The sequence below is a fragment of the Phoxinus phoxinus genome, assembly GCF_949152265.1.
Source record: "Phoxinus phoxinus genome assembly, chromosome: 9".
In the NCBI taxonomy this organism is placed as follows: domain Eukaryota; kingdom Metazoa; phylum Chordata; class Actinopteri; order Cypriniformes; family Leuciscidae; genus Phoxinus; species Phoxinus phoxinus.
This window is the reverse complement of record NC_136884.1, coordinates 6,103,591-6,123,713: the sequence shown is the minus strand read 5'-3', so window position 1 is coordinate 6,123,713 and position 20,123 is coordinate 6,103,591. Positions and strand designations below refer to the sequence as shown.

The window sequence follows — 20,123 nt, the reverse complement described above, 5'->3', positions numbered from 1 at the left end:
GAAACTGGCTCTTCTGTGGCATGACTGTGAAAATCCCATTTTTGGAACCTTTATTTACTGTTGATATTTATAATGTTTAAGCATTTCCTTGGGGGGGGGGGGGGGGGGGGGGTTGTTTTGACAAAAGGATCTCTTTTCAAAACAACTCTGTACAAAGACAATTTGATGGTAGGGCATTGTAGGATAGTGGTGGTAAGGATGCTGCATTAACAGCGCCATCTTGTGGTTCTCAGACAAAATTATGTTCCTTAAATGTAGGCTAGTTTGTCGATACACATTCAGGCAAACTCATTTTCTACATCTCTATTGAAATAACAGCACTCAAAAGGAATAGGTAATGACTTAAAAATATGAGCGATATTTAGGATGCAATTTTGATTGTTGACCACATGAGGGCACACGCTGCTAAAATTCGGATGAATTTACAGTAACAAAGAACCACCAACTACCACAAGACCGCGCTAATGTCGCATCAATGCCCACATTCTCAAACCTCTTGGTGCTCAGATAGTATCTGTTCCAATATTCTCCACAAACACACATAAATTCACTGTCTATATGTTGGTTTTCCTGTTCACTGTTGACTTTGATCAATACCTTGCCTTAACCTCCCACCGAGAATGGATTAAGATAAATACATAGGCTACATGTAAAAATTATGGCTTCATAGTGCAAATCCCTCCATTTCCAGTGGGCTAGATCTATCCCAAATGTACCCTCCAGACCTGTGTGAGTAAAGTAAAGCATATATATCTATAAGTCAAAGGTGTGAAATGAATGAGAGCTTCAAAGCTGATTTAACAGGCAGGCTTTTGAAGAGTTAAACGTGACATATCCCCCATTCTTGTTTCCAAGAGGAAATCAACCAAATCGAGAACAGTTGTGTGGGTGAGCTTTTGAGGGGTATAAAGAACCGCTTCTGAATGGAGGAAATTCCACGTCTCCTCACTGATCTGAATGTGTGGAGTTCCTATAGACCTATATATAGAATGTAACTTGGCAACACGAAAAGCATGTGATTTATGTGTTCAAATGTATGTTTCACTGGTCTTCTGGTGATCTATATGAAACAGCGACACATTACAGTAAAGGCTCCTGGGTCCAACATTTTAGTGTGCAACCTGGTTACACTTAATGGGGCAGTTGCATCCTCTTAATGATGCTTTAAGCCAAAATGAACACTTCAAGAAACCAATAATTGCTTGTAACATTTCCACACACACACACACACAAAAACAACAACACCATTCACACCTTCAGTTTTTATAGATAGATAGATAGATAGATAGATAGATAGATAGATAGATAGATAGATAGATAGATAGATAGATAGATAGATAGATAGATAGATAGATAGATAGATAGATAGATAGATAGATAGATAGATAGATAGATCATCTGTGGTGGAACTGGATGGTATGTGGGCTTTTTTCACCCATGACAGAAGGTCCTGGAAATTAGCTAAAGTTTGGCACTATCATAAGCCCTGTGTCTCTCCAGCAGTCATGGCATTAAATTAAGCCTGGCCAAAGCCTGGTGAGGATTTTGCGCCTTCACAGTCTCTAATCGCCCCATACCTGATTGTGCTTCAGCTCCGGCGACATGGCTGTGAATGGATCCTGTTCGTATGTTGGTAAGTCATGACAAACCCTGTCCACAGATAATTGGCTATACACGTGCTTTTAAAACTCCTGACATAAGTTATGAAGCGCACCAGTATTTTTTATATACATATATATTCATGGAAACATGTTGTTTTGCATAAAATAACATTGTTTTGATTATATGGAAATGTTATTGGTCTTGAATACAGTTTATGCAAAGAGACGTGTTTTTGTTTTCTGTGAGCAAAGAATTCTCTTTTTAAGTCTCTTGTTGGGGTCTTTTGATGTAGAGATGAATCTTTAACCCTGTGTAGTCACATTCTCAAAGTAAGATCAATATAAATGTTAAATCTGTAATGGGTTTTAATTGCGATTACAACTTTACTGTTTCCCATCAACAGAGGTGCATTATAACTGTGTTCTGAATGGAGTCAGCACTGCCTTGAGTGAGTCCTCCTCTATTTGCAGTGATTTAAGGGAAATATCTGAGACTGAAGTTATGAACTCCACCAGCGATGATCCGTTTGACTCCATTGAAGAGTCTTGGCATCATGTGAGTAGCCTGCAGAACATGTCTATGTGGCAAAAAGAAAAGAAAAAAGAATGTGTGTGTTATGTGTTTGTAGATTACTTCAAAGAAATAAAATGTCAGGGCCAAAAGGATGCTTTATTATAATAAGGGTGATGGGGTTGGGTACACAGCGCTAAAGGCCCCCAAACCACTAAATAACAGCAAACACCGCAACACTTTCCTAATCACCTGTTGGTCGCTGTGTATGGGAAAAGTGATGATCCATGAGGTCATCATATGCAATCATAAAAAACTGAGGTAATGTGATGTACTTGGAAAATGTAATCTGTTTTAAAGTGTGCCATTTTTTTGTTGCTAATTTGAATCCATGAAGTTATCTTAATAGTTAATAATTTTACACTGCTGGGACGGCAGAGCAGAAAGATGCAGAATGCATGAACTACAACAAAATACTTTCCTTCAGTGAGGGGAATAGATTTGTTGCAAAGGATGTGCAAAGTGGAGCAAAGTGCTATGGGGATTAATTTATTAAATATGTCTAAGCCAAGATGCCTGTTTACTAAAAGCAGGAAAAGGAGGAGTTTGAATATTTTAGTTGTTATGAAATGTCATATGTGTTTAACAGGAAATGTAAACTATTTCATGAAGTGGTTGTTTTCAATTAGTGTCCTTAATATGCAAGAAAAAAATATTACTGTCTCAAAAGTTTTTGCATTAATGTTCTGCTTGATCACTAGAACCTATATCTTCATTATTTTAAATTTTAAATTATTATTATATTTTTTTACTCACAACAGCATTCTGGTAGAACATATTTTAACAAATTTGTGTTACTCCATCTAACAAAAATACATATTTTTTCTTCATGTAGAAGCAGGCACATTGTGCTTGTGGGAGCATTTATCCCCACTGAAGCATTTGTATTAAGCTTTAAATCACTACGCTATTTCGTATAGAACGATTTATGCATTAATCGGATGTGCGCAGAATTTTTTGAACCTGTTGGCGACTCCATCTTTACACTGGCGCGCAATCCCCTCCGGCGCGTAATGATGCGCTCTGGCGCTTGGAGACGCGCAGGTATATTCCTTCAGGGACAATTAGTCAGGGACAAATCATAAGTTTCTGTGGAGATACGTCCTGTTGTGCGTGAAGCAAATCTTTGCGCTTCCCAGTCAACGATGCCAAAACCAGACAGACGGATGGATTTCATGCTTTGCGAGATCGATGGATAAACAGCGGGAAAGATGGATGGTGCCGTCTCTGTAGGGTGACATCAGAAACGGGCATGCCAACCAGAAACACACACAATTTTCCGGGAGCGCCGAGGAACTGTTGCCGTTTCATCTGGTTTTTGTGTTTTTCTTTAAGTGTGACAACATGCTGCAGACAAGTGACAACAAGATACATGTGAGTATGCTTTTGATTTCTCTAGAATAGTACTACCTGTAGCAATATGCAAGCAGTTTAGCATTAGTTCTACAGCCAGTGAATTGAATGAAGGATAACCCAGAAATAAATGCCATTAATGACAAGTGTCTTGCTTTCACTCTTTCAATCTAAATTGTATTGAGAGCAGCCAAATTAAGAAGCAATAGTCTGACCTACATCTATCCTCACCATACTCCCCCCTCCCTTTCTTCTGAGTTGAATTTGATATGCACACACACTGCTGATGAACACTGAGCCTGGGTACATTGTATTCTCCTCTCACCTGTTCAGGTGGCCAATAGCCTGATGGACGTGGACCAGGACCCTCGCAAACGGCTGTACTTTGCTGACGGCCGAAGGAAAGTGGACTATGTGCTGGTGTACCACTACCGAAAACGTTCCTTCGTCAGGGGGTCTCCTAGTCAACACAGACTGTCCACTATCTCCAATGGTAGTTATCCTTTAGGAGTGGAGGAAAAAGACCCAGTGGGAGGGAAGGATGAACCTGTGGAGGTGGTGGTGGACGTCGGACCCCCGGATCCCGCCGATGGGGAGAAAATCATGATCCGAGAGGAGTTCGAGGGCAATTTAAAAGACGCTGGGCTGGAAATTGAGCGTGATAAAGAGGTGTGTGGAAGCTGAATATATCTTATTTGTGGTGTACAGTCGAATATTACATGCAAGTACATGCCTTTATTCAAGAATGAATTATTTTTGATCTTTGTAAGGGCCACATCTGGTGCTGATTTTACAGAAAGCTGTCACTTTAGATCAGTTGAGTTGTGCCTTGTCAAAAACAATATCAGTCAGGAACTTTCTATCAGAAATCTTAGGAAATAAGATCTTGACTGTGAAAAAGGGACTCTAATTTGGTTTCCTAAAGATTGTTTACTTAATAGTGTATGTGTGTGCGTGAATTATGAGCTGGTTAGTCTTTGCAAGTCCTACTACGCAACCTAATATTGGATTGAGCTACCATTTCACAGGGCATCAGACCAACTTGGGAATCATCCACGTATCATTGTTTTGTTAGCCATTACTTTTAAAGATCGGCCATTATGTAGTAATTGGACTGAATTCGTATGGTATTAGTAATGGTCCCAAGTGAACTCTTCTTTATCTGTTGCTAGGGAGCTTATATTGTATCTGGGGAATTAGGTGAACTCTCCTAATCTTTGACTTAAAAAGCTAGTTCAAAAAACAAACAAAACTCTCTTGTAGACTATGGCAGAAAATACTTTATTATTTTGCGTCTCTGTGATTGTTTTGTGCTGTGTGTCTTCATATGTAGGGTGATTAGACTTGTGGTGTGAAGCCAAGTTAGATTATCAGGCTGGTAATAGTAGTGATTGTCTACTCTCTCACAGAAGAGCTGTGAACCGGCCTTTGACAGCACACTGAGTTAACTGTACCCTAGCCTGATAGGGACCAAATTTCTACTCTAAATTTAACGGTTTGCTATTTGTCGTTGTTGTAAATTATAGATTCCCCATTTTCTAACACTTACTTAATCATCTGAGGGTTTCAGATCAATTAGAATTGGCTTTATTAAACAATTTTGGGTTGCTTTTTAGCATGTAAACATTTGTATTATCAACATGAGCTTTTAAAAACATTGAGGTAGCGTATTAGACATTGCACTCTACAGCATCATCTCCCTTGGGAAACCTGGTAAGGTGGCAAGATGTACCTGTAGTGAAAAGCTTTGTCATGATGACTTTCATCATCTTCATTATCATGATCACTGAACCCTAATTCAACATTGTTCTCCTGCTTTGTTTGATCACAATCATTACGTAATGTTTTGCCCCGGGCGGTTCTTTCGAGGTGTGCTCTGTGACCGCTACAAATACCTGCAGTCAGACGCTCTGAATTATTCAGCCGGTAACTGAAGTTTGATTGCAGGCAGCTTGAACAGGGACAGCGGGTCAAGTCACACATTAACCGTGTTTCACCTGCGGTCTTCCTCTTATCTCGACACATTGTTACAGTTTACTATTACTCTGGTGGATACACCGTCTCGGATAACTTCAGGAGTTTTAGAAAAGGCTAGTTTGGGTTTATTGTTTTATGTGGGAGCTGCCTGGTGGACTGACTTTATAGGGAGTGAAGTTTTGTTTTGAATATCTTCAATGCTCAAGGGAACGTCACTGCCTCAGGTATTATGTTTCAGTGGCAGCGTGTTTGTTTGTCTTAACAGCTTCTGATGGATAACATTGGCTTTCTATGGAGGCAATACATATACAAGTCTAAAAACAACAAAACCAGAGGGGAAATGTGGTGAGAAGGCTTGTCCTGTAGTTTATTGCTATTTGGCATCAGCTAGTGATTGCTGTGTTCTTTTCTGCAGAGATCTCTTTTGGGGTGTAACTAGTGCTTCTTTTTCAATGGTGGGAATATTCATGCATGATGCATTTACAGACAGACCTCTTATCCTCTCTAGGTGTGTTATGAGCATTATTGCTGTCAATAACAACAAATTAAACAACATAATCATGTTCACAAGTCTGTCACGTAAAGTCTAGTCTCACGTCCTTGATGTCGAGTTCAAGTCAGATCACAAGTCTCTTTCAGTAGTTTATTTTAATGTATTACAGTTTAATTTGATCTGTAAATCTATTCATGCACACTCAATAGAACATTTCTCATAATTTTTCCCATAGTAAATGAATGGGTAACTATGATAACTGGATTTGTTTTCCTTAAAAGCCACACCATGCTGAACCCTCATTTAACATTATATATTTGCTTTATGTGGCACAATTTCAGATATGCAAACAGTTTCTAGAGTAGATGCCGGTGCTTCTCTGATTATCAGTGTCTGTAAATCTTATGACATTAAACCAATCACCGTGTTGAAACGTTTCTGTGCTGCAGGAGAAAATGATTGCATAATCTCACTAGAGTTACAGCATGCACAAGAGACTTTTATCTGAACAGTGTCTTCTCCTTGTAGACCTAAAGTCTGTTCACAAGTCTTTAATTTGAGTCGAGTCTCAAGACTATTTGTGATTTAAGTGCGTCTTCAGTTTAAATCTCAGGCTAGAGTTTGCATCTCTGGTGTGAGCCATGTATTCTCAGGATTGTGTCCGTTCAGAGATGTTGTTTCTCGACTCTTTGTTTGAGTTAATTATGCCAAATGTCAAAGGCAGGGCTCACCCTGCCATGAAGAGCCGTTTCCGCTCACGGTTCTTTGGGAGCCCCTCAAATGTCAGTCGCAGCCGGTTTCTGTAGCGATGGCTCCCGCTCAGACTGTGCTCAAATCGACCTAATTGCCTTACCCTGCTGAGATGAAGTACTAATTGGAATATCTTATCCTAATTAACCTTCTCAGATCCACATGTTATTTTTAAATCTCCTTTGTGGGTGTGTGTGTGGAGGGGCAGAAAAAAAACAGCTGTGGTGTTGGAACGCAGGGGACGTGAGGATGTCCTCAGGTTTCCATCATCTCTTTCTGTCTCATCACTCTCATCTCATCTCAATGTCTCTTTCAGTTTCATCTTGCTTTCTTCTTAACTCATGCTTCTCTAGATGGCATGACTGACCACTGCCAGACAGATACAGTTACTGTCATCTCTGTGTGGGCACGACGTAGCTTCAGTGTTGGATTTCATGGCTACAACATGCAAAAAGAGATCATTTCCATACCCCCCAAGTTTATGTAATATATATAGTCCCTCTTTAGGGACTCTCAGATGGGCTTGATGACAATCTGCCACTCTTTTGACATCGATACTTCTAATCTGGGTTATTTTCAGTTTATGTGTTTGCTGTCAATTTGCACCGGCAATAATTTCCACAGTATGTTTAAATAAATTAGATAAATTTACGGTAAAATACTTTTTATAGATGCCCAGGAAGCAAGTGGGCAGCATTTCAAATTGGTGTTTAAAATATGCAAGTATAACCACAACACTTAAACACTGAATTTGTTAGCGTGAGGCTGGAGCAATTGAATCTAGAAACTAGAATAGCTTCACCTAAAAGAGACAATTTAGACATCTTTGCAGTTAAGGTAACATATTTATATGCTTTAACCTTAAATACCATGACCCAAAAACAAGAATGCGTAAAGGGCCTGTATTGGATTCCGTTGGTTTCCTGTTTTCCATGTAATGAAAGCATATAAGAATTTGCACAAATGCAAAAAATTTACCTTTAGGGGTACACTTATTTACCTCTAAAAGGTTCATAGTAGTACCCCAAGAGTAGGCTACGTATTACAATTCTAAGGTACTAATGTGCATATTTTAGGGGTAGATAAGGTACAATGTTGTCACTTTAAGGGTACTGCCCCAGTGACAAGCTGTTATACCTCTAAAGGTACAATTTTACAGTTAACAAACATAAAGCTATATTCCAAAATACTGCGGTAAGTCAATGTTTATCTTGTCCTCAACCACACTTTATGTTAAGAACAGGTTTGTTGCTTATGCTTATGCTTAAGGATTTATTTTTCTTTCTCTGAGTGTAACGTTTTATTCATAAAATGACATAAATCAACATGGAGGCAGTATGTCAAGACCTTTCTCTTCGATTCTTTCCCCAGAACAAGACTCATGGTCAGGCTTTCATCCGGCTACATGCACCTTGGCAGGTGTTGAGCAGAGAGGCGGAGTTTCTCAAGATCAAGGTGCCCACCAAAAAGGTAGGATACAGCAGAGCTTTCTCTTATTCTCAAGACAGACACGAGTCCCATGGGATGTCCTTATGTGAGCTCTCCACAAGCCCTCAGAAGTCCCTGTATGTGTGTCTCTGAAGTATGTAAGGGAGAGAGGGAAAAGCACAAACGAATAATGCTGATTGATGATCTGAGGCTTTGCTGCTGATTTTGAGTGAAAATTTTGTCTCTTGTTCAGAGTTACGAGTTGAGGGAAGAAAAAGGTCTGGCTGCCACCATGAACGAACTGTGGCGGAAGTTAAATCAACCGTTCCAGCCCAAAGTACCACATCAGGAGCAAGAGCACAGCCGCACCAAGTTCCTCTCTCACTGTTTCTCCCGGGACAAGCTCCACCTGTGAGAGCCTGGCGTGGTTGGGGTGATGTGGGGTTAAATGTCATTAGGGGCCACATGGGATTTTCTTCCTTTCTTAGAGGACTTAACGGGATTTGTTTGATTGCCAAAGGCATCTGTGTAACTCATGGATGTCTCATCGCTATTTTTGGCCTTTTTGCAGGTACAACATCAACTCAAAGGACACCTTCTTCGACAATGCCACAAGGAGCCGAATAGTGAGTCTGTTTCGCTTTGCTCGTGAAAGTTCTGTTCATTCAGAATGGTACAATGTGATATGTGTTCTTTGGTTGTTGAGAAGAGAACATGATATACAAGAGGGAACAAAAGTTATTTGCTAGCAGCAGGAGATTGCCGTCTCTAGGCACGGTTCTAGGAAACCAATTCCGCCGGGAGTTTTCCAGGAACAATTTTCAGGTTTATTGTTTGCTTGTATCTCTCTCACCCTTTCTCTCTCTTGCTGTCTGCCTCAGGTGTATGAAATCCTCAGACGCACCGCCTGCGCACGGACCTGCCAAACCATGGGTTAGTAATACATTAATCCATAACCTAAGTACGGACTAGTGTTCAGGGAATCCTCAGGATATTCAGGGCCAGAATGTGAGCTTTGAAAGTGGGCACGGTAAAGTTGGGACAGAGTGCAACACAAGTCCTTGCCATATGCTCCCTTGGACCAAGCCACAAAGCAGACGGACCACCGGGGGCTATTGGGAAATCGAGGCTATCCGGCAGAAGGGATGACTTGGTGCTCTCTTCAGTTCCCCCTCCCTTTTTTCGGTCTGTCTCTCAGACTTTCTCTTACTCGGTTTCATACAAACTGTGTAAATTGGGTCATAAAGTTCTGGGATTGGGATCCGAATTGAAGCCGGGTCCATTGAGGTGGAAAGAGGGGGGCAGTGGGTAGTGGTCTTTCCAGCTTGTTGCTGGGGAGCTACTTTATTAATTGTGGGCTAATCACCAGAGCGTACGTGTCGTTCCTTTGAGGACTGATTAATTACTTTGATTAAAACCTGTGTTCTACATGTCAGCTGTCTTTCGCCTCCAGGACTCTGGCTTTCCAAACGCAATGAAGTTGGGTCACTTTAAAGTCATAGCAGTCAATCATTATTCCCACAGATGATGTTGAGAATTTTAAGGTGCTCCTTTTTTGCCTTGCAGGTATCTCCACGCTGATAGCTAACGGGGTTTATGATTCAGCATTCCCGCTGCACGATGTGAGTTGTTTTTTTTCTGGATTCCTCTGGTTTACTTTCTTTCTCCTATCAGGTTGACTTGAAATGTGCTTTTGTATGATTACAGGGAGACTTTCGCCCCACTGGACAAGCCGAGGGGAAGAACGACAGACAAGTATGCAGCTTTTGTGTTGCATTTTCTTTTTCAATTAATCAGAAGGGAGAATATGGTCAAATTCTGTATTTTTTGTACCCTTTTCAGCTGTTACATGATGAATGGGCAAGATACGGTGCTTTTTACAAGTATCAGCCTGTTGATCTTATCAGGTAACTGTCAAATCACTTTGACGCATTGCTTTAGATCAGAGATGCCCATATCAACGCCAGGAGTGTCTGTGTTGACATCACAAATGATCAAATCACAAGAAGGGGTGAAAATAGGCGGCGGGGGTGGGGCATATAAAGAAATATGCATTCTATATGCATATTTTCATTTATAATTATTTTTTTTTTACTTTGGAATGTAGAGAATAGAAGTGAATTTGAAATATAATTTAGTTGGATATAATGCAGCTCTTACCTTTGGCACATAACCTTTAATCAGGTTTGACTTTAAAACGTTTGGCACCTCTGCTTTTAGAGTAATATTTCAGTGATGCAATGCACACTCCCATGTCTTCTGTGTAACCTTTAGGAAGTACTTTGGGGAGAAGATAGGTCTCTACTTTGCCTGGCTTGGTGTCTATACTCAGCTTCTGATGCCTGCATCCGTGGTGGGCATCATCGTGTTCTTCTATGGCTGGGCCACTGTGGAAACAAACATACCTAGGTATGTGCCAGTAAAGCCCACCGAGAGCTGGGCATGGGTCCCTGTTGTGGGTGGGCACACAATATCTGCCAGGTTGAGAGTAACTAACTGTGATTATTATATTCCACTGATAATAAAATGATAATACAAGGAACGTAGTTCTGGTGTTATGTTGTTGCATCTGATTCACGGAATTAATTTATGCTAGAATTGCAAGTGCTGTAAGAATGTGCTCAGCTTGCATTTGTGACTGAAACATCTCAGGGGAGCACAGGAATATTGTGATCATTTTTAATGTCTGTACTTATGTGAGTACACGGTGAACCAGACGATTTTTTTTTGAGACCACAGTGAAGTTTTCTGTCCAGTGCAGTCACAAGATAAAATAGTGTTGCATTTTTAATTGATGCTTTAGACATTGGGCCACACTGATGGATGAACATGCTGCACCATATCAGGGCCATAATACATTTATTTTGTTGGACTGTTGCATGGCTGTGTCTAATTTTGTGTGTTTCTGCCAGCCAGGAGATGTGTGACGAGGATCAGAACTTCACTATGTGTCCCCTCTGCGATCGGGCATGTGACTACTGGCATCTGAGCACAGCGTGTGGCACAGCGCGTGCCAGCCATCTCTTTGACAACCCAGCGACCGTGTTCTTCGCCATCTTCATGTCCCTCTGGGGTACGACCTAAAAATCCCTCTAGTGTCATCATCTCGATGTCTATTGTTTTATTCCATTATTGACACATGATGAGTCTAATTCTCATATGAGTACAATTCATACATCAGCATTAACTTAAGGGTGTCAACTGATTGAAAAACGTGAAGATAAATATTGAAGATTATTGCAGCAGACAAAAACAGTAAAAAGCAAAAAGTGGCCTTACAAATCAATGTAATATCTAAAATGCATATTTTTAAATGCATCTCATGACCCAAACTTTCTATTCACCTGCACTCTGTCTTTGTTTTTGAACACAAAAATGATGGCCCTAGTTCAGGTATTAGCCATTTTTGTATATTATTTACTTGAAGAGCTGCCTCAGATCTGTTATTCAGTCCTATTGAATATGAGACCAGTTCAAGCGGCTAGCATTAACATGCAGAAGTGCTGCAGTCTCCATAGTGATGGAGTTGAAGTGATGTTGAATGGCCAGAGAGTAGTGTTACTTCTCTCTGTCACCGCCTGAATCCCCGCACGGGCCTGGCTGATGGAGGCATTGTGAAACCGCTCAATTCCTGACACTGACCCATCTTTGGCACCTGCATGGGGGAGCAGAAGTTATACATTATTACTCATACAGAGACCCCCAGCATGTATAGAGACTGCATCTGTTCATATATAGGTACTGAGATGTATTAATTAGCCATCCAATGATTCAAAGCAAACACACACTGTTTAGGTCTTTATTGTGAGGATTTAAAGGCATAGCTCACCCAAAAAAATTCTGTCAGCTTTTACTTTCTCTCATGTCGTTCGAAATTCGTTTGAATTTCTTTCGTCAGTGTGTGTTTTTGAAGAATATTTTATGCTTTACTTATATCTATAGTTTTTTAAGTATAATCGAAGTGAATTAAGACTGGGGCTGTCAAAAGGAGAAACATACCAGTGATATAAGATTCTCAACAAATAACAACTTCAATTTTGGTCTGTATGTCACACAAAGCTATCGACTTTTATTAAATACACCTGTCACATGGATACCTTTATAGGACGGAAAAGAAATTGTTTTTGTGTTTGACTGAAAAACAAAAACAATCATGCATATTTGGAATGATATGAAAGTTGGTAAATAATGACAGAATTATTAATCATAAATAGTTGTTCCACATGATGGAAACATGTTATCTCTACTCAAATATTTCATATAGCATGAAGTAAACCCAGGTTGTCAAAATAACATACGTTAGGGGTTGGCAGTCAGAAGATGGTACTGGTTACATCCACAGCACTCCCACTTGCTTATTCTTTATTATTAACGCGACTTAAAATTGAATTCTCATTAGCAGCTTCTCAACTCAAGCACATCTCATTACATCACCACAATGGTAATCCTGAAAACCACCAACATTACAGAAACTCTTTTAAATACTAACACAACAGAGTATTAAACAGTAACAAGTCTCCCATTTTCTCATCACACTAAAAATGCATAAAATAACACTTTATTTTATATTTACTCTCCCTAGCCAGCCCAATGCTAAGCATGATGGGAAGTGGAAGTCATGTTCCCAGTTTTATAATGCTACTTTAACACAACAAAAATAATTCACGGAGTTTCAACTCAAAGAGATTAAGAACATTTGTTGAACATGATGAAATATGAAACAAATTATTTTGGATGAACTTGTTTTATTTAATTAAATTGAACAAGCAGAATATTTCATTTTAAGTGTCCCTTTAATAGTTTTGTAGATGAGATGTGATTTATCTTACATTAGGAAATGACACTTATAAATCATCTTTTGCTTCTCTTTTCCCATAAGTCTCATATTTGTCAGCACTCATTTACTGTATGCCTCATCTCTCTCTCTCTTTAGCTGCCATGTTTCTAGAGCACTGGAAGCGCAGACAGATCAGTTTGAACTATAGTTGGGATCTGACAGGCATGGAGGAGGAGGAGGTACGTTCTCACACGTACACAGTCACATTATGTTACTCACTGGTATTTGCATGTCTGGATTACAGCGCAGTGGCCATGAGCTGATTTCAATGACAGTGTTTTTTTGACACTGACCGACTGAAAATGACTAATGCTGACTGTTATATGATCCGACACAATGGTGGCACCCCTATCCAGTGGTATTAAAGTTTATCCCCCAACGCTGTGTGTGAATGTCCTCATGTGTTCTTGGCCAAAAATGGACTCACCAATATGTTACCTTGTTGTTTCTCTAAACGCAATCTTTCCCGCCAGGAAAAAGCGAAGGTTTGAGTTTTATGTTTGAAACTCTCTTCTTGCATACTGCTCTTTGAGATGTTGAGTCTGACTTTGGGTTGTGTCCTTGTGTTGCCCTGGATTTTTTTACCTGTTTGAATGGTTTGAAACTCCTCTACCTGCAGCAGTCCACTGGGTTTCGCAAAGAGTAGAAAGCAATTGCCTCTTTGTCCTTTTCTCTTTAGGAGCATCCCAGACCGAAATACGAAACAATACTCCTTCAGAAGAGACAGAGTAAGAAGAAAAATAAGAAGAACAAAAATGAGGTGGGCAGGATTTTTTTTTTTACTTGATTCATGCATAATGCAGGCATTTCATTAATGGCTGACTTAAAAAAGATCTAAATATATTTCCTTTTGGCTTCTGGCTTAGGAGCAATATGCAAATGATTTATTGAAAAGAGTCAAAAAGGGAACTGCCATGGTTGTAGGGGCAGAGATGAGGGGGTGCCAAATGCTGTGGGCCTTCCCATCATGCACTGCGCTGGCCTGAAGCATTTGGCACCGGCGCTTTTTGGGGCTCGTAGGCTGCGCTTTGCGTTGGTGATGCCCATGAAAAAAGGATGATCTGGTCTGGTTTATGGAAAACCAAGATTTGCATTGTTAGCTAGAGTTTTGCCCTCTGTCGCCAGCGATTGTGTGACGGTTAAGATCTGTGTGTTCCAGCCTGAGAGAGTTGTGGACGAAAGCGGGGAACTGGGGAAGGACAAATGGAGGCAGAGGTTACTGTCAGCCATGGCAGCTGGGAATCCGGTAAATGGTGCTCTCTCTTTCTCTCTCTCTCTCTCTCTCTCTCATTCTCGCCTCAGTCTCTCCAGAGCATTGTTTCCACCTGCTTGTGTTACAGTTTCTATATAAAACTCCCCAGTTGTGAGGTTGGAAGGTTTTGACCTGTAATGCAGTGTGACAGCATCCTAACCCAGCAATCCAACTCGGTCTTCATTTTGAACGTTTTTTGCTCTGTCTACAGGCAAAAACATTGTTTCCTCATGCACTAGATCGGTTACTATTTACACCTCATATTGTGTAAACTCTTGCATTACCAAGGCAATGACTGACGTAGTTGTATAAGGCCTAAAGAGCTCTGTTATCAGCCCTACATTGCTGATAAAAAGCAAAGAGAACGGTTCGACCCGACATTGGAAAAGCGGCTCATTAGATAATTGTTTTACCCTATTCACCAGGGGTGTCTTGTCTCTCTTTCTGTCCTCTATTATTACCATTTCCTGTCAACTTAGACCATTCACTCATGCACAACACTTTTAGTGAAAGAATTTGAGTCCCATTTAATTTGCAAATGCCCATGTGTCTGTCAGAGGGGCTCAGCTGGGTGGGGGGGGGGGTCACAACGGGGTCGTTGGTATGAGAAATACGGCCGTCTCTCACTCCTGTAATCCTCTTGCTGTAGGACGTGCATGTCGGGCTAATACAATTAGATCTCGTCAGCTCGCTCTTTCGGTTTCACGTTACCCAACGTTACTAAAGGCCAAGTGTGCTTGTGAGCTGTTTAGTAGTAAATGCACTGCAGGTCACTATAAAAACATGCTCAGTAAATAAATATGTTGTCCAGGAAGGTCTCATTAGATCATACTCTGATCACACATAAGGTGTGAACCTCAGAGATTTGAGTGTTTCGTTCGGAAAATGTAGGTCGTACTCATCAGTGCTTGTGGCCATTGTCATGCATGAAGGCAAATAAGCCAAATAAATGAAGACTTGATAGTTGATACATGACGTGGCTTGTAACAGGTACACCAGCATCCGTAGCCTTGTTTCTCTCTCTGTGTGTGTGTGTGTGTGTGTGGTGTTACGAGTCCAACTGTGTTAGTAGTTCAAGCTTCTTAAGGTTTCCCAGGGTTTGTAGAACATTAATCCTGGTTTAAAATCAAGCCTGGACTCACTGGGGTTTGTGGCCTTAAAGATTATTTTTTTTTACAAATAATAAAAAATCTAAATTCAATCCATTGGGAATGAAAGTGTTTACAAGGCTGCTACAATGAGGGCTTACAGAGAAGGGCTTACATAAAAGTCACTGGACTGGATTTGCTAAAAGTTCTTGGCACCAAATCTTAGATAGTCAAAAGAAATAAGTTCAAGGCATTCAATAGCAAGTGAACATGATATCCTACCTGTATACCGTGCTTCTTATGTCAGATTTCAGATTTATCTTCCAATGTTGGCATGTAAAACATCTGAATATCCATAAAACAAGATTAATTTAATTGTGAAGCAAAACTATTTAAGTCTTGTTTTCAGAGATTATATCTTGAATTGTTTGTCCTTGTATATGCAAATTGGCAATGCTCTCTATATTTAAAACATAAACCTCTATACTAAAAACTAAATAAGAAAACAAGCTTTTTTATGGAATTTTGGTAGTCAATAAATGGTGTATCTTGTAAAAAAAGGGGGCCTATGTGTCCAAGAGTCACAGATTTAAATTCGTCACTTGCATTATGGCACTTTTCCCTCATTCTTATGTTTAGCTACTCTGTCCCAGATATCATGGCCTACGGTCAGTCCTGACCTAGATGTTCTGCAGAACCTTAAATTGAGACCATACATCCTAATAACTTCATTCAAAACACCCTGGACTTAGATATATTCTTAAAATCAAATCAGATGAGCGCAGTTTTGGTCGGCTAGACGTTGTAAACAGAGCAATTTTTACTTAATCTTTATGTGGGTGATAAACAAGCAGTAGTTCATATATTATCCAGCACATATTCACTGTAGAGCTAATAAGCAGCAGTCACCAGGGTCCAGTTTGATGCTCATCAGTTTCTGACCGCTTACTTTAAGCAATGTTGTGGTGGATGGGTTGGAAAAAATCCCACACAGGTTTCGCGAATGAGCGCTGATAGACCTCCTCGGGTTTCTCACAGCTCATTTGTTTTGCCACAAAGCCTCAAAAACCATTGGAATGAACCAATAAATACTGGAGAGGCAGTAAGTCTTGCGGAACCCCCCGATCACTCATTTAAGAGCGACACATGTGCGTGTGTGTGTTAAGTTTGTGGTGACTGCGAAGAGAGCGGATGATGAAAGGTATTTAGTTCAGGGAGCAATAAGAATGTGTCTGCTTATTTTTCTTCACACACATGCTGAGTATGTTTATTATATGTTAAAGTGTGAAGTTTTCTATGAGAGATTAGAGACTTGCTGCTGTGCAAGTTTAAGAGATGAGAATTAGTTTGCTACACAGACTGACCAGCAGAGAGCACTAGACTCCAGTGCGTTTTTGCATTTATGCAAGCGTCCTTCCAAGCCGGGCTGAACACCAAACCTCTGAATTAAGCAAAGTCTTCACATCTCCATGGAGACACGGGACACTCGAATCCCACTCCCTCTTACGCTCGGTTGGGTTTGCTCTTATCTTCAGCTCTTTAAAAGCCTTTATCGCATAACTATGTCATCTTGGCAGCTATCTTTAGGACACATTAGTGACGTTTGTTAATAAAATGCAGCACACCCTTTGCATGGCTAATTTTAGAACAAAATGTTTTCATCGCCTCCAGAAGCAAAGTAAGGGAACATTCCTCATTATCTTCGAGGACGAGAGTTGCATTTGCTTTCTGAAAGTGTGCATCTGGCTCGGTAGGAGAAGATAAAATGATTGACCTCTAACTGAGTTGTTATTTGTACTTTTCCAATGCAGATGGAATTTTTAAATACATTCTGCCTTCAGTTCACTCTGGGTCCAAAGGCCTAAAACTCTTGGCCAAATATTGAAAGTTTCGAAGCAAAGATATTCAGAAGATATAAAGATAGAAGCAGTAGCAAGTAAACATTTGTGTATTGTGCTTCCCATTTAGATTTGCATTGCCCTCTGTCATGTAATAAAAAGCTTTATACACTGTAACAAATTATATGAATAAGTTTAACTTTAACTCATCAAAACAAGTTAAGCAATTTTCAACTTTTTAAAAATGTCAAGTTATAAAAATTTAAGGCAGCAACTTTTCTTTTGATTTTATTAGTGTCTGATCATGATGATATTGAAGTCTGAGTGGGAAGTCTGCAACATTTAATACACAATGTTGCATAATTGAACTGTGCTTCAAATGTCATTTGTCCTACTTAATCTATGGCCTGTGTTCCTGCACAAGTCGTTTATTAGAAAGATAATGATCTGAAGCATGTAGGTTTCTTTGCGTATAATCCTGCTCTGGTGGTCTTCTCCGATCAGAGCAGAGAGCTGGAAGGAGATGAGAGTGTATTTTAAAGGGATTTCAGATGTGTCAGATGGGGCTCACATTCCCTTCAGTACCCGACGCCCAAAAGACAATCTTCAGTGAAGCCGCTCTTAATGGACCTTCGCCTCTTTTATCGCTCATAAAGACCAGAGAAGCTTTTTTTGTCTGTCCACCAGTCTGAAATATTCACTAGTAGGCTGTGCGTGAGACAAATTCAATCCTTTCTGTAATGTTTCTGCATTGTGGAAAGCCGTGTATGTGGCGGCTTACATGTTCTAGGTTGCTAGCGTGGGCGCTGGCGTGGTTCCGGTTCTTGTTCTCTCTCGTCTCTGGCTTACAGTATGCTTGGAGGGTGGGGGTTGAGAGAACGGGGCGTACAGTGACGTCAATGTGAACACGGCATCTCTGCAGAGCGACATATGGCGTGGAGGAAATCCCCACACTGGTGATCCTGTCACTAATTTCCCAAAGGGCTTAGTTGGGATGCTTGTGTGTCGTCCGTTTGCGAGAGAGCGTGTGGCGACCACGTGCTAACAAAACCTGAGCCCATTGACATTTTCATGTCTGCTGGGCAGATCAATGTGGGTGATGTCAGGTTGACATGAAGTCTCATCAATGAAGAGATCATCCCATTACAAAAGGCCACAAGTCGGAAAGTTGCTGATGTGTAGGCTTTATATACACCCTTAGAAATGAAGGCTCCAAAAGGGTGTTTTTGCAGCAATTCCAAAGAAAAACATTTATTTTCTTTCAGTGAACAGTTCTTAAAAGAACCACTATTTTCTTGATGTGAAGAACAGTAACAATTTAAAAATGTTGTGCAATGGAAAGGTTCTATTGATGTTAAAGATTATCATAGATGCCAATAAAGAACCATTACTGAATGTTACAATGTTCTGGTTTTGAACATTTCCATTTGTTTTGTGTAAATGGTAGCTGTAGATGTCACAACTTCTATGCAAAGATGAGTTTACCTTTCTTTATCTTGTTGTCTTTTGAGTAACATTTCTGCAAAAACCTCTAGACAGCCAAAATGAAAGACAAAGAAAGTTGCACAGCATCTTGACTTAAGCTCAAGGAAGCGATATTCTCCATCCGACAGCTGTTGTACACAGAGGTAGAGCCCAACCCACTCTACAGTCACCGAGCTGTTGAATTAATCCACTGATCTATATCCAATATATAACAGACACAAAGGCTGCTGTCCTCCACCCATATCACGCAAGCACATAATCACATGTCAACCATCCTTCCCACTTTTTTAATCTATCAACCTCCTTTGTCACAATGCCTTTGAGATTCTTTCACAGGAACAATTTGGTTGCAGTTTATTAAAATGTTATATGAAACCAATCAATTAAATCTCCTGAGTTTTATTGTGCCAAATAGTTTAACCGAGAATTTTTTGTATCCATTGTTTTACTTAAAGGTATAGTTCACCCAAAAAATTTAAATCCTGTCAATTCCTCAAGTTGTTCCAAACCTGTATTAATTTATTTCTTCTGCTGAAAACAAAAGAAGATATTTTGAAGAATGTCGGTAACCAAACAGTTGATGGTCACTATTAACTTCCATAGTATGGGGAAAAAAATACTTTGGAAGTCAATGGGACCCATCAACTGTTTATTCTTCGAAATGTGTTCAGCAGAATAAATAAAGTCTTGTTGTGCAAGAACATCTTGAGGGTGAGTAAATGATGACAGAGTTTTCATTTTAGGGTGAACTATCCCTTTAAGTATAATTTCTCAGTTCTTCTCTGACAAATCAAATCTGCAATTTAAAAATAAAAGGTGTTAATTATTTAAAAACCATGCCACCTGTCTTCTTCCTTCCTCTCTCTTTATGTTTTTACAGTTTTCACGATGTGGCTGATTACATAAATAATGAATGCCATTCCTCTGCATTCTTTTGTCAGGCATCGTTTGTTATTGTTATTTATTGCTAAGCTTGCACGAGATCTGCGCCTGCGGAAATCCACAGAAAGATCCACAGATTTCAGCGGAATTCAAATTGTAACGGTCACCAGCTGGAGTGCCCTTGAGAGCCATCTGAGGGCACTCCACATCAAGACTATTATCATTCACTCACAGACTACATCTCCCATCATTCTCTGCCCGGACTCATCATCACTTGTCACTGATCACATTCACCTGTACCTCATTCACTGAATGCATTTCACCTGTGTCTCATCCTGTTAGTCTGTCTATTTATACCTTGTTCATTCATCCACTCACTGCGAAGTCTTGTCTAGTGTTTCACTGCAATTCCGAGCGTTTTCCCTGGTTTTTGTCATTTGGTTTTTGGATATCATTCTCTGGTCCCTGGATTACTCTCTTGCCTCTGGTCCCTGGATTACTCTCTTGCCTCTGGTCCCTGCCTGTTTTGTTTGTTTGTTTGTTTGTTTCTTTGTTTGACTGCCTGTCT

General features: G+C 40.1%; 1 protein-coding gene across 4 annotated transcripts in view; it reads left to right on the top strand.

Annotated features, from left to right (window-relative positions):
• Positions 1 to 1,571: 1,571 nt before the first annotated feature.
• Positions 1,572 to 20,123, top strand: part of ano2b (anoctamin 2b) — a 34,944-nt gene continuing 16,392 nt past the window's right edge. The window contains exons 1-16 of one of the 4 annotated variants that reach the window (XM_079622507.1): positions 1,572 to 1,633; positions 2,006 to 2,157; positions 3,508 to 3,546; positions 3,859 to 4,194; positions 8,117 to 8,215; positions 8,427 to 8,584; positions 8,745 to 8,799; positions 9,055 to 9,106; positions 9,740 to 9,795; positions 9,881 to 9,928; positions 10,016 to 10,080; positions 10,448 to 10,582; positions 11,086 to 11,246; positions 13,107 to 13,189; positions 13,690 to 13,770; positions 14,170 to 14,256. In XM_079622507.1, coding sequence (XP_079478633.1) covers positions 1,603 to 1,633; positions 2,006 to 2,157; positions 3,508 to 3,546; positions 3,859 to 4,194; positions 8,117 to 8,215; positions 8,427 to 8,584; positions 8,745 to 8,799; positions 9,055 to 9,106; positions 9,740 to 9,795; positions 9,881 to 9,928; positions 10,016 to 10,080; positions 10,448 to 10,582; positions 11,086 to 11,246; positions 13,107 to 13,189; positions 13,690 to 13,770; positions 14,170 to 14,256 — 1,638 coding nt within the window. In that variant the 5' untranslated portion in view covers positions 1,572 to 1,602. Of the gene's footprint in view, positions 1,634 to 2,005; positions 2,158 to 3,384; positions 3,402 to 3,507; positions 3,547 to 3,858; positions 4,195 to 8,116; positions 8,216 to 8,426; positions 8,585 to 8,744; positions 8,800 to 9,054; positions 9,107 to 9,739; positions 9,796 to 9,880; positions 9,929 to 10,015; positions 10,081 to 10,447; positions 10,583 to 11,085; positions 11,247 to 13,106; positions 13,190 to 13,689; positions 13,771 to 14,169; positions 14,257 to 20,123 lie in introns of those variants that run through there. The other 3 variants (XM_079622508.1, XM_079622509.1, XM_079622510.1) reach the window with 3 other exon arrangements.